The 14966-nt window shown below is 47.8% G+C and overlaps 1 protein-coding gene across 8 annotated transcripts in view; it reads right to left on the minus strand.

Annotated features, from left to right (window-relative positions):
• The window catches only part of DTNB (dystrobrevin beta), a 354166-nt gene that overhangs the window by 208527 nt on the left and 130673 nt on the right, over positions 1 to 14966 (minus strand). For all 8 annotated transcript variants that reach the window (XM_045010065.1, XM_045010062.1, XM_045010063.1 and 5 more), the window contains exon 8: positions 13155 to 13321. In XM_045010065.1, coding sequence (XP_044866000.1) covers positions 13155 to 13321 — 167 coding nt within the window. The remainder of the gene's footprint in view (positions 1 to 13154; positions 13322 to 14966) is intronic.

Consider the following 14966-nt stretch of genomic DNA (forward strand, 5'->3'; position numbering starts at 1 on the left):
TTTAGCTGGTTTCAGCAATTTCAGAAATTGTTCTTCTGACATAGAATATACTCACCACAAAGGGGTAACACCTTGACTACCTTACTGCAGCAGGCAAAACAAAAGCTTTTTTTAATAACAACATCACCCATGTTTAAATACATTTTCTAATGTCAATGGCCTGATTTTCAGACAAGCTGAGCACTCACAATTAACAGGTCCCAACAACAACAAAAAGTCAAAATATTCCAGAAGTCTTTGAAATTGTAACTAAGTAAAATATTATTCAGCTAAGCATAAACACCAGTTTATTTCTTCATCAATGGGACTTTTCCTTATAAAAATACTCTAGACATATCTACCTGAACTTGCATATTTGTAATATGCCATTCACAATATCCTGTATAACCCAACAAAAAGTCCTGTGGCACCTTATAGACTAACAGACGTTTTGGAGGATAAGCTTTCATGGGTGAATACCCACTTCGTCAGATGCATGTAATGGAAATTTCCAGAGGGAGGTATAAATATGCAGGCAAGAATCAGTCTGGAGATAACAAAGTTAGTTCAATCAGGGAGGGTGAGGCCCTCTACTAGCAGTTGAGGTGTGAACACCAAGGGAGGAGAAACTGCTTTTGTAGCTGGCTAGCCATTCACAGTCTTTGCTTAATCCTGAGCTGATGGTGTCAAATTTGCAAATGAACTGAAGCTCAGCCGTTTCTCTTTGAAGTCTGGTCCTGAAGTTTTTTAGCTGCAGGAGGGCTACCTTCAAATCTGCTATTGTGTGTTCAGGGAGATTGAAGTGTTCTCCTACAGGTTTTTGTATATTGCCATTCTGATACTGTATAACCCAGTAACTCTCTGGGGTTGTGGCTCTGCCCTAGGTGCCCTCCCTTTCCCTTCCTCCAGACAAAAAGAGTGGAGTGGGCCCAATCAGCCATCAGTTCCTTCACACCTATAAAATCCAGGTGTTACAAAACTCTGTAGTAGTAATGAGGAGGGTGGGTCAAGGAATCTGTGGACAATGCATCTCAAAGAACCACAGTTACCATTGGATATGTAACCATTCTTTCTTCAAGTGATTGTTCACATGGTTTCATTCTTGGTGGCTAAGAAGCAGTTATCTATTTACTTGGAAATGGATAAACGGAGTCCTACTTGACTAATGATTGATGGACAGCCTACCAAAATTGTCATCTGATCATGGTCTGGAACCTGTCTGCAGGCAAGTAAGATCATGATGTGACCGAACTTATGGTAGCCCCGATAAAGTCCAGAGACAGCATGGGGTCGAGAATCAATTTCTCAACATTGACGCTCACTCCAAGGGAAGAAAGGAGATTGAGTAACACCAAGTTGACGTGTGGGCATTTTGTCTAGAACTTGCGGAAAGGTGCAAATCATCGAGATATGGAAACACGAGGACACCATAATGTCTGACAAACTACTACAATGGAAAATACTTTGGTGAAGACAGGGAGCAGCGGCTATTCTGAAGCGGAGCACTCTATATTGGAAATGTTCGGTGTCCAATGTGAATCTCAGGAAATATCTGGGGGCAGGATGAATATTGATGTGAAAGTAAGTGTCCTTTATATTGACAGCTATAAACCACGTGCCTTTCTCTAAGGATGGAATTATTGCTGCCAGAGTGACCATATAAAACTTGATTTTGTGGATGAAGCAACTGTGATGTCAGAGATTGAGGATTGGTCTCCACCTGCCTTTCTTCTTGGGTACCAGGAAGTAGGTTGAGTAGAATCTCTGATATTCGCTGATATAACGGGAGGAACGTGTTCTATTGCTCCCCATTGTAACACATTCACCTCTTGGGCGAAAATACTGTCATGACAGTGGTCCCCAAAGGGGGACAAGAAGCAGGGTTTTGAAGGACAAAGCATGATAAACTCGATCGTATAACCATGGTGGATGACATTCAACACCCATCTCATGTCTTGTGGGGTGCCGATGATGGCAGTACTGATGGATCAGTGCCCCAAATTGCTGGATCCTATTGCTTGTGGGTCTTTTTCTTGTATCTATGGGGCTTAGCGCGTGCTCTTGTAACCCTTGGGCCGAACTAGTGGAAAGAGAATCTATCTTCTTTCATCTGGAGGAAGACTCAGTCCCATGCTTATGGGTGTGCTTCCTTACCTCCCAGTTAGGTCCCAGTGAGGTCCATGGGGGTGGTTCCACCAGCACCAGAGTTGGACATGGCAGCAGGAGGCTCACTCCTCGCTGAATCAGGATTGAGGAGGGGGGTTCCCTGGCCTAAGTCCGAGTGAGGTCTCATGGCAAGCTCCATGAGAGGCTTCCAGATGCAAAGAGCTCTTCCTTCTCGGGTGCAGCTGGGGAAAATCTGGCAAATACTCGTCTGGCCACAATGTGAGCTTCCCCCAGGCAGTAGAAAAGACGGTTACTCACCGTAGTAACTGGTGTTCTTCGAGATGTGTTGCTCCTATCCATTCCAATGTAGGTGTGCGCGCCGGGAATGGATAGGAGCAACACATCACGAATAACACCAGTTACTACGGTGAGTAACCGTCTTTTCTTCTTCGAGTGATTGCTCCTATGCATTCCAATGTAGGTGATTCCCAAGCCTTATCTAGGCGGTGGGGTCGGAATGAGACGTGGCGGAATGTAACACCGCGGAGCCAAAGGCTGCGTCGTCTCGAGACTGCTGCACCAACGCGTAGTGGGAAGCGAAGGTGTGGACTGAAGACCAGGTGGCCGCTCTACAGATGTCCTGGATGGGAACATCAGGGTGTGGAGCTGCTGCTCACGAGGTGAGGCGTGCGGCTTCGGGAAGAAGACCGGGAGAAAGATCTCCTGGTTGAGGTGGAAGGCCGACACCACCTTGGGGAGGAAGGCCGGGTGTGGCCGAAGCTGCACTTTGTCCCCGTGGAAGACGGTATACGGGGGACCCGCCGTCAGGGCGCGGAGTTCCGAGACTCGTCTGGCGGATGTGATTGCTACAAGGAAAGCCGTCTTCCAGGTAAGATGGAGCAGAGAGCACGTGGCCAAGGGCTCAAAGGGTGGCCCCATCATCTGGGCGAGAACTAGGTTTAGATCCCAAGTCGGAGCGGGCGAACGCACCTGAGGGTAGAGACGGTCTAACCCTTTAAGGAAGCGGGCTACCATTGGGTTGGAGAAGACAGAGCGACCCCCTATAGCGGGCCGGAAGGCTGACAGAGCCGCCAGGTGTACCTTCAGGGACGAGATCGCGAGACCTTGACCTTTCAGGTACCAGAGGTAATCGAGGACGGTCTGGATGGGTGCCGAGAAGGGGTTAAGACTTCGCTGGTCGCACCATAGCGCAAAGCGTTTCCACTTCGCGAGGTAGGTAGAGCGCGTCGAAGGCTTCCTGCTTTCCAGCAGAACTTGCTGCACCGCCGCCGAACATCCCCTCTCTGCGTCGGTCAACCACTCAGGAACCAAGCTGTAAGATGCAGCGACTGCAGGTTCGGGTGACAAAGCCTGCCGAGGTCCTGAGTGATGAGGTCCGGCCATAGCGGGAGGGGAATGGGATCCCGAACCGACAGCTCGAGTAGCAGGGTATACCAATGCTGTCTCGGCCAGGCCGGAGCGACGAGTATTACGCGGGCCCTGTCCCTCCGAAGCTTGAGTAACACTCGATGGACGAGCGGAAACGGGGGGAACGCGTAGAGGAGGGACTCCGTCCATGGCAGGAGAAACGCATCTGAGAGGGAGCCTGGAGCTTGACCCTGGAAGGAGCAAAACCTGTGGCACTTCCTGTTGGACCGGGAGGCGAAGAGGTCTATCTGGGGAAACCCCCACCTCTGGAAGATTGTGTAAGCCACATCTGGGCGAAGGGACCACTCGTGGGAGGCGAAGGACCTGCTCAGACGGTCGGCCAACGTGTTCTGCACTCCTGGTAGAAAAAACGCTTCGAGGCGAATCGAGTGGGTTACGCAAAGATCCCAGAGGAGCATCGCCTCCTTGCAAAGCGGGGAGGATCGGGCTCCGCCCTGTTTGTTGACATAGAACATGGCTGTGGTGTTGTCCGTGTACACCGCTACACAGCGGTCCTGAAGGTGGGTCCGAAAGGCGAGACACGCCAGACGGATCGCTCTCAGCTCCCGGACGTTGATATGGAGGGAGAGCTCCTGGGCTGACCAAAGATCTTGGGTGTGCAGGTCTCCTATGTGAGCCCCCCATCCCAGCGCCGACGCGTCTGTAGTCAGGGTGATCGACGGTCGAGGAGGGCGGAACGGAACCCCTGCGCAGACTGTCTCCCGATCCAGCCACCAGGTGAGCGACTGGAGAGCGGGACTCGGCACCACCACCACCATATCCAGTGGGTCGCGCTGAGGGCGGTACACCGATGCCAGCCACATTTGGAACTGGCGAAGTCGCAGCCTTGCGTGCGCTGTCACAAACGTACATGCTGCCATGTGACCTAGGAGACGTAGGCAGCACCGCACTGTTGACGTTGGAAAGGCCTGCAGTGTCCGTATCAGGGAGGCCAATGTCTCGTGCCGAGCCCGAGGGAGGCAGGCTCTGGCCAGAGTGGAGTCGAGGACGGCTCCTATAAATTCCACTCTTTGCGTCGGAACCAAGTGGGACTTGTCGGCGTTGACAAGCAGGCCGAGAGAGCGAAACAGATGCAGTATCTTGGATACCTGCGCCGCTACCCGCTCTTGGGTACGGCCACGAATCAGCCAGTCGTCGAGGTATGGATACACGTGAATTCGCCGCCGACGGAGGGCTGCGGCCACGACTGCCATGCATTTGGTGAATACCCGCGGCGCGGTGGAGAGGCCGAAGGGTAACACCGCAAACTGGTAGTGGGCCTCGTTGACCATGAAGCGCAGGTAGCGTCTGTGGGGGGGGGGGGTAAATTGCCACATGAAAGTAAGCATCCTTCATGTCGAGGGCGGCAAACCAGTCTCCCGGATCCAAGGAAGGGATAATGGTCCCCAAGGTTACCATCCGAAACTTGAGTTTGCAGAGGTACTTGTTTAGCTCCCGGAGGTCCAAGATGGGACGAAGACCTCCTTTCGCCTTGGGGATGAGAAAATATCTGGAGTAGAATCCCCTGCCCCGCCTGCAGGGCGGCACCTCCTCGATGGCACCCACGCTCAACAGAGACTGGACCTCCTGTAAGAGGACTTGCTCGTGAGAGGGGTCCCTGAAGAGGGACGGGGAAGGTGGGTGGGAGGGAGGGGGCGAAATAAACTGTAGGCGGTAGCCGTGCTGGATGGTGTTGAGCACCCAGCTGTCCGATGTTACAGAACACCACGCTTGGAGGAAGCGGGAAAGGCGACTTGAAAACAAAGGGGATGGATCCTGGGGTGAGAGTGGTGCGCCGTCCTCGGGCGTCCCATCAAAAGGCCGGCTTGGGGCCTTGAGGAGCCTTGGACGAGCCTTGGGACTGGTTACGCCGTCCGCCCGATGGTCTGCGGCGATTGTTAAATGGCCGAGACCTGGCCTGCGACCCGGGTCGATAGGGCTGTTGCCGGAACGGACGCCTTTGTGTGGCCGGCGTATGCATTCCCAAAGTACGGATCGCCACTCGTCCGTCCTTTAGGGTCTGAATTCTCGTGTCAGTTTTTTCAGAGACTAGACCCTGCATTTCAAAGGGGAGGTCCTGGAGGGTATATTGTACCTCCGGCGGCAAAGTGGATGACTGCAGCCATGCAATGCGTCGCATGGTTACGCCGGACGCCACAGTTCTGGCCCCTGAGTCCGCTGAGTCGACCGCTGCTTTAATCAAGGTCCTGGAGGTCAGCTTGCCCTCTTCCAGGAGGGCCGAGAATTCTCGGCGGGAGTCTTGTGGGGTCAGCTCCGCGAATTTCTCCAGGCATCCCAAGATGTTAAATGTATACCTGGATAGCAGGGCCATTTGATTCGCGATGCGGAGTTGGAGCCCGCCCGCCGAGTAAATCTTGCGCCCCAGCAAGTCCATGCGTTTGGACTCCTTAGACTTGGGCGCAGCGGCAGGCTGTCTGTTACGCTCCCGGTCGTTCACAGACTGGACTACCAACGAGTCTGGAGTCGGGTGCACATAAAGGTATTCGTACCCTTTAGATGGTACAGAATATTTCCTCTCCACGCCGCGTGCCGTGGGAAGGCGACTGCCAGATGGCGGCATTGTTCCGCTGGATTGTGCGGATGAATGGCAGCGCCACTCTCACGGGGGCGTCTGCTCCGACAGAAACAATGTTCATGGTTGTCACTGACCGAGATGAACACAGGCAGGAGGCACACAGTTTGAAGTTTGGAGTCCTGGGCATAGTCCGGTACCCACATGTTGGTACAGAGGGTGCAGTTTGGAGGGGAGGTTGAAAACCCCCCAAATCTATCTAAAAACAAGTACTACAACTATTGACTATTAGCACTAAGATGAAACTGGTAAAACTCATAAAAACTACGTACAACTATTCTTTTAAAAAGTGCTTCAGAGACGAGAACAGTGAAAGTACAGATATGGACAATGCGTCGGAGAGAAGGAACTGGAGACATGCTCTGTCTGCCCCACCCTTTATCGCCTAAGATGGACGCATGAGGCAAGCCAAGATGCATGTGCAGACTAACAGACACTACTTTCAAATTCTCCAACTCCAGGCGCATGGTGCACATGCGTAACCTTCAGTGGAATACAATCGGGTGGCCCTATTAAAGCACCAAGTACATATATTACTGGTCTGGACTTTATTCCTGCTCGCACATTATAAATGTGATCAAGTTATGATCACTTGTACCTAAGCCACCATCAACGTTTATTTTTGTAATCAGTAGGCCGGTGCAGATACAAAATGTATATCCACGGATATAAATCGGTATCTGCGGCGCTGCACGACTCTGCCAGGAACTGCACTGGTGAAAGCAGCAGCATGTTGAGCCACCACTCCCAGGAGCCAGCACCCTCCACCAGCAGCTCCTCTGGCATGGCTGTACTGCCCGCAGCCCCGGGGCGGGCCCCAGACTCATTGGCAGCTCTCCCTGGTCGTGTTAGTCAGTGGCGGATTTGCCACTGGGCCAATGGGGTCCATGCCCAGGGGCCCCTGGAAAAATGGGCGCCCTATGCCATAACCTGCTCTATCCACCTGACACTCCTGCCAGGGATGGGGGAAGGCCCCGCACCCTGATCCTCCTCTCCAGCAGGAGCCCGGGTGGCAGGGGAGGGCAAGGCTAGCCCCCATGTCCCGATCCCATTTCCCCAGGAGGAGCAGGGAGAGTGGGGAACTGCAGGCAGAAGGGGTCAGGAGTGGCCCCCACTTGCTCTGGCCCAGGGCCCCACAAAAGCTTAATCCACCTCTGGTGCTAGTGCGTGCAAGCGGCTCGCACACTTCCACAAGAAATTCCTTCCACGCACCAGTCTGTGTGTCATGCCGGGCAGTGTGTGAGCTGCTTCCACACACTAGCGGAACTAGGGACAGCTGTTTCAACTTAATTTTTTCTCTTCGCCTTGCTCAGAATAGCCTTTTATTTTTTTGGTGCGGGTTAGTAAATGTATTAGATGAATAAACATATTTAGTTTCACCTGAATAAAATAAAGTGATTAAACTGTCAGCATCTTATCCTAATATATTGTTCTTTACATGTAATTATGCAGTCTATAAAAAGAAACAATTTAAAGGGTGGCGAGATTGTAACTTACATGGGGTTCACAGTAAGTGAAGAAGAAATATAGGACATGACTGAAGTAGCTGCAGTTCTTAACTGTTAATTTCCAAGTTTTTGCACTTAGAAAGGTTTTATTTTATTTTATTTATTTATTTATTGCAAATGAGTTATTCTATGAAAATTCATGTTGTGGCTATTAGGATTGAAATGTGTATCAATACCTAACTACACCTCTGCCCCGATATAACACTGTCCTCGGGAGCCAAAACATCTTAATGCGTTATAGGTGAAACTGTGTTATATCGAACTTGCTTTGACCTGCCGGAGTGTGCAGCCCCCCCTGCCAGAGCACCGCTTTACCGCATTATAACCGAATTTGTGTTATATCGGGTCGCGTTATATCGGGGCAGAGGTGTATTCAATCTTAACTAAATCTTCGGTGAGCTTAAACACAAAAAGGAAGCTAACAAGAAGTGGAAACTTGGTCAGATGACTAGAGAGGAGTATAAAAATATAAAAATTGAGCATGCAGGGGTGTAATCAGGAAGGCTAAGGCATAATTGGAGTTGCAGCTAGCAAGGGATATGAAGGGTTTCTACAGGTATGTTAGCAACAAGAAAAAGGTCAGGGAAAGTGTGGGACCCTTAATGAATGGGGGAGGCAACCTAGTGACAGATGATGTGGAAAAAGCTGAAGTACTCAGTGCTTTTTTTGCCTCAGTCTTCACAGACAAGGGCAGCTCCCACACTGCTGTCCTGGGCAACACAGTATGGGGAGGAGACAAGCAGCCCTCAGTGATGAAAGAACAGGTTAAGGATTATTTAGAAAAGCTGGACATGCACAAGTCCATGGGTCCAGATCTAATGCATCCGAGGGTGCTGAGGGAATTGGCTGATGGGATTGCAGAGCCATTGGCCATTATCTTTGAAAACTTATGGCGATTGGGGGATTGGAAAAAGGCAAATATAGTGCCCATCTTTAAAAAAGGGAAGAAGGAGAACCCGGGGAACTACAGACCAGTCAGCCTTACCTCAGTCCCTGGAAAAATCATAGAGCAGGTCCTCAAGGAAACCATTTTAAAGCACTTGCAGGAGAGAAAGGTGATCAGGAACAATCAACATGGATTCACCAACGGCAAGACATGCCTGACCAACTTGATTGCCTTCTATGATGAGATAACTGGCTCTGTGAATATGGGGAAAGCGGTGGACGTGATATATCCTGACTTTAGCAAAGCTTTTGATACGGTCTCCCACAGTATTCTTGACAGCAAGTTAAAAAAACTATGGATTGGACGAATGGACTATAAAGTGGATAGAAAGCTGGCTAGATTGTCAGGCTCAACAGGTAGGGATCAATGACTCAATATCTAGCTGGCAGCCAGTATCAAGTGGAGTGCACCAGGGGTCAGTTTTGTTCAACATCTTCATTAATGATCTGGCTGATGGGATGGATTGCACCCTCAGCAAGTTCGCAGATGACACTAAGGGGGGGGGAGAGGTAGATATGCTGGAGGGTAGGGATAGGGCCCAGAGTGACCTAGACAAATTGGAGGATTGGGCCAAAAGAAATGATGAGGTTCAACGGGGACAAGTGCACAGTTCTGCACTCAGGAAGGAAGAATCCCATGCACCACTACAGGCTGGGGACTGACTAGCTAAGCAGCAATTCTGCAGAAAAGGACCTGGCGATTACAATGGACAAGAAGCTGGATGAGAGTCAACAGTGTGCCCTTGTTGCCAAGAAGGCCAATGGTATATTGGGCTGCATTAGCAGGAGCATTGCCAGCAGATCAAGGGAAGTGAATATTCCCCTCTATTTGGCACTGGTGAGGCCATACCTGGAGTACTGCATCCAGTTTTGGGCTCCGCACTACAGAAAGAATGTGGACAAATTGGAGAGAGTTCACTGGAGGGCAATGAAAATTATTAGGGGGCTGGGGCACATGACTTATGAGGAGAGGCTGAGGGAACTGGGCTTATTTAGTCTGCAGAAGAGAAGAGTGAGGGGGAATTTTATAGCAGTCTACCTGAAGGGGGGCTTCAAAGAGGATGGAGCTCAGCTGTTCTCAGTGATGGGAGATAACAGAAAAAGAAGCAATGGTCTCAAGTTACGATGGGGGAGGTCTAGGTTGGATATTAGGAAACACTATTTCACTAGGAGGGTGGTGAAACACTGGAATGGGTTACCTAAGGAGGTGGTGGAATCTCCGTCCTGAGAGGTTTTTAAGGCCCACCTTGACAAAGCCCTGGCTGGGATGATTTAGTTGGGTTTGGTCCTGCTTTGAGCAGGGGATTGGACTAGATGACCTCCTGAGGTCTCTTCCAACCCTGATATTCTATTATTCTATTTAGTCTGCAGAAGAGAGGAGTGAGGGGGGATTTGTTAGCAGCCTTCAACTACCTGAATGGGGGTTCCAAAGAGGATGGAGCTCAGCTGCTCTCAGTGGTGACAGATGACAGAACAAGGAGCAACGGTCTCAAGCTGCAGTGGGGAGGTCTAGGTTGGATATTAGTGTGACGTTGCACTCCATCTGAAGCTAGAAATATTACTCCAAAGTCCTATTGTAACTATGCAAAGTGTGGACCATTAATGGTGGCTTGGAATCTTGATGCCTCCCATTAACTAGGACAATTGGTCGCTAATGGCTCTGTTTACTCACAAACCTTCCTGGGTAAGTGCAGGCCAGCCCTGAAAGAATGGAGAATGAGGTCTTACAGTGACATGTGATCATGTCACCTGGTACAGGAATCCATCTTAACCTGGTGCTTTTCTATTCTGAAGGAGGGGTGGGTACCCAGACAGACAAAAGATTCCCGCCTGGTGCCAAAGCTATAAAAGGGGGTGGGACAGAGCAAAGGGGGCTGGAATTAACAAGAACTGTACGAGGGGAAAGGATTAGTCTCAGACTAAGGAGTCTAGTCTGTGAAAGAAGCTTATTGGAACATCTCTGAGGGTGAGATTTACCTATATTCCATTTCTTAAATGTATCAGGGTACGTCTACACTTACCTGCCGGTTCGACGCGGAGAGTTCGACTTTTTGGAGTTCGAACTATCGCGTCTGATCTAGACGCGATAGTTCGAACTCCGGAAGCGCCGCGGTCAACTCCGGTACTCCACCTCGGCAGAAGGAGTTGGCGGAGTCGACGGGGGAGCCGCGGAGTTCGACCCCGCCGCGTCTGGACGGGTGAGTTGTTCGAATTAGGGTACTTCGAATTCAGCTACGCTATTCACGTAGCTGAATTTGCATACCCTAATTCGAACCCCCTTCTTAGTGTAGACCAGGCCTTAGACTTGCATGTTTTGTTTTTATTTTGCTTGGTAGCTTACTTTGTTCTGTCTGTTATTACTTGAAACCACTTAAACACTACTTTTTATACTTAATAAAATCACTTTTGTTTATTAATTTACCCAGAGTAAGTTATTGATACCTGGGGGATCAAACAGCTGTGCATATCTCCCTCTCAGTTTTATAGAGGGAGGAAAATTTATGAGTTTACCCTGTATAAGGTTTATACAGAGTAAAATGGATTTATCTGGGGTTTGGATCCTATTGGGAACTGGGTGTCTGGGTGTTGGAGATAGGTGACTTGCTGAGCAGTTTTTGGTTAAAATCTGCAGCTTTGGGGGCGTGGACCAGACCTGGGTCTGTGTTGCAGCAGACTAGTGTGTCTGGCTCAACAAGGTAGGGTTCTGAATTTCCAAGCGGGCAGTGGAAAACGGGCTCAGAGGTAATTCCATTACATCAGGTGACAGCCTCAAGGAGGTCTCTGTGACCGAACCTGTCACAATTAGGAAAAAGTATTTCATTAGGAGGGTGGTGAAGCACTGGAACGGGGTTACCTAGGGAGGTGGTGGAATCTCCATCCTTAGAGGCTTAATCTTCTATGATTCTATGCCTGGAACTCCCTCTTTAAACCAGTATGATTAATGTCCACCCTGTTCATTTAATCGCAACTTGAAACTGATTTCTTCCACTTAGCCCACGTAGGATAATCTAAACGATTGCGTTCACCATCAAAAAGTGATTATACATTCATAGATTTTTATGGCCAGAATGGGCCATTCTGATGATCTCATCTGACCTCCTGCAAACATGGACCATAGAACCTCACCAAGTAATTTCAATCAAGCCCACTGTTTGAGCCATAACATACCTTTTAGAATGACATCTGGTCTTGATTTAAAGAGAAAGTGAATGGAGATTCCACCAGCTCTCTAAGTAAACTGACCAAATAGATATTTACCCTCACTGCTAAAAATATTCATCTTATTTCCAATCTGAATTTGTTTAGCTTCTGCTTCCAAATATTGGATATCATTATGCCTTTTTCTTCTAAATTAAAGAGCCATCTACTATTAGAAATCTTTTCTCCATGTATAGGTACATGCAGGTCATGATCAAGTCATTTTCAATCTTCTCTTGAATAAACTAAACAGATTTAGCTTCATAAATCTCACGCCACAAGACCTGTGTGATGGGGTCTACCATGCCTTCTTTGTCCCCTGCTGGAGGTGTCTACGCCCTGTGCTCAAGAAAAACCTACTCAGATCAGGCTACCAACAAGACTTAGTCCTCCAGAGCTTAGAAGGGCCAGGAGGAGACACTGAATAATCAGGAGCCAGCAGTGCAGTTAAGAATGCTTGCCTGCTACTTCTCAGGGGTAGCGCTGGGTGAGACTGGAACAGAAGAGAAGCTCCTCAGTGCTAGCACAGAACCCAAGGGCCAGGTCAGGGCCCTGCCCTGAAGTGCTTGTCTTGGCATTTTTCTTGTTTGTTTAAAGGCGCAGACAGCCAAATTCTGAGTTTTGTAATCTTAGTTAACTGTTTAGAGACTGATGCCAATCTTATGGCACTGGCCACCCTGCTTCACGCAGGTCACAACTTGTGGACTAAGACAGAGGGTGGCTGCAGCATCAGGCTTGGTGTTATCAGGGTTGCTACAAAATCATCCCACCTGTGACATCCTGTTTTCCAGACCTTGAATTACTAGCTATGACTTGGGATGTGCTCATCATCTAGTTGTCTGTTGTACTATTTTTCTAAACTTTACTGCCCAGGTATCTTAGATTATCACATTCTTGGGTTAAGGATCTGTCTTCCACAATATATACAGTCCAGCTTCATGCACAATGAAGGCAAACATTTAATTATTTTAAAGAGATACTATGTTCAAGAACACCACTTTGCCAAAAAGAGCACCTTGTGTGCATAGTGTTTTCTTCCTTTGTGATGACATCAAAATTACAGTGGGTTATTAGTCTGGTAAAAAGAGGGATGTAGGAAGGGATGGTGTTGGGGAAAAGACGAAGACAACAAGTGCTTTGTTTTATATGTCTCAGATTGCAAGGCACTTAAGAGCAGGAATTGTATCGTCAGCACTGAGCAAAATGATAATGTCAAATAATTAAATAAAATTACGTACAACTCACAGAAAAGTATAATGTGCCTATTTATAAGCTCCTATTTGAAAACCTTTAAGATTTAACCTGTAATTCTAAGCCTATTACAAAAACATCTTTAGCTTTCAAAAGAAGTTTGCATAGAGATGATCAGTGCATTATTACAAACAAAGCTGAATTACCCAAGAGGAATGCTCCTTCATCTGATGTTGGTTGCTATGAGGGCCATTTGCATGGCCACGCCAAAAACAGTTTTGACAGAGCTGGTAGTTGTGGCACTGCTGGCATCGGTACCGGAAACCCATCATGCTCTCACACCGACAATATGAACATTCCACAGGATGGAAGACTTCAGGGGGGAAAAGCAATAAGAGAATCTTAAAAAAGTGTTATTTTACTATTATCTGAAAAACCACACACAATAAATCTGAGTGCCCAATAAGGATGAAGTTCCTAAACATCAATAAAATTTGCTAACAATTTCATACTTATAAAAATGATTTACATTAAACAAGTTAAAATAATATATTTCTATTAAATGTGTCCCTATTCAGATACTGTCTGATCTTGAAATCTGTATGCAAGTTCGACAACCTAAAGTATACACAGTATACAAAAAGTCCTGTGGCACCTTATAGACTAACAGAAGTATTGAAGCGTAAGCTCATGCTCCAATACTTCTGTTAGTCTATAAGGTGCCACAGGACTCTGTCGCTTTTTACAGATCCAGACTAACATGACTACTCCTCTGATACTTGACAGTATACAAAGGATTTTCAAACCCTAAAAAATGGGAGCCTACCAAAGAATGTGGTGCAAGTCCCACTGCTTGGGACTTCAAAACTAAATTGGCTAAAAAAATTAATGTACTGAAAGGAACAATCCTGCAATAGTAGGGAGATGGACTGGATGGCAGTCTTTTCCATCTCCATTATATGAGTCAATCCCAAAATGATATATGTTGCACAGTGTTAAAATACAGCCAGTACCCAGATATAAAGTTGAGTTCTGAGTTTATTTTTGAGCACCCAAAAATATGCTAGGGGCCTTGCCAACAGAGACATTGTCCCTGTACCAAAGGGTTTACAATCTAAATTAGACATGACAAATAGTGAGGGTCATAAACAGACCAAAAAAGGTGGAGAGGAGATGGGGAAATGATGAACAAACGAACAAAAAAGAGCATATAATTATTCTGCAAGGCACATATTCCTCTTAGTGGTTCTGTTGACTTAAGTTTTTCCTTTCCGGTTTTATTTGTTTCTTTAGTTTACCTTTTCCTCCCCTTCATTCTTCATATAAGAGATGACAGAAGTGAGTTTTTAGGAGAGATGGAGTGAGGTATATGTGAGGTCAAGGAGGTAACTTGAAAATGGAATAAATTTGGAAAGGGGCAGCATGGCGATGGAAATGGAAGAAGGGTATAAAGGAAACTTCAAAGCTATCAACAATATCGGAGTGGAGAGAATGGGGTAATGCATAATGAAAACATGGTCACTGATGCAGACTTGGGCCAGAAGCATTGGGTCTTGAATCCAAGGATAGGGAATTTCAAGATGATATGCTGGGCAACAAGGAAACCAGTGAAAAGACCTTATGGAGTGAAAATGAAGTCAAAACCAAAAGGTGAGGGGAAATGATTTTGGTGACAGCATTTTGAATGGACAGCAGGGAGCAAGGTAAGTATCTACAAGATTGGAGAGGAGAAGGTTACAATAGTCAATATCAGCTATTATTAGAGCACAGACAAGCAATTCGGTCATCAGAAAAAGAACAGCCATACTGGGTCAGACCAAAGGTCCATCTAGCCCAGTATCCTGTCTGCCGACAGTGGCCAATGCCAGGTGCCCCAGAGGGAATGAACAGGACAGGGAATCATCCAGTGATCCATCCCCTGTCGCTCATTCCCAGCTTCTGGCAAACAGATACTAGGGACACCATCCCTGCCCATCCTGGCTAATAGCCATTGATGGACCTATCCTCCAGGAACTTAT

The sequence above is a fragment of the Mauremys mutica genome, chromosome 3, assembly GCF_020497125.1.
Source record: "Mauremys mutica isolate MM-2020 ecotype Southern chromosome 3, ASM2049712v1, whole genome shotgun sequence".
Lineage (NCBI taxonomy): Eukaryota > Metazoa > Chordata > Testudines > Geoemydidae > Mauremys > Mauremys mutica.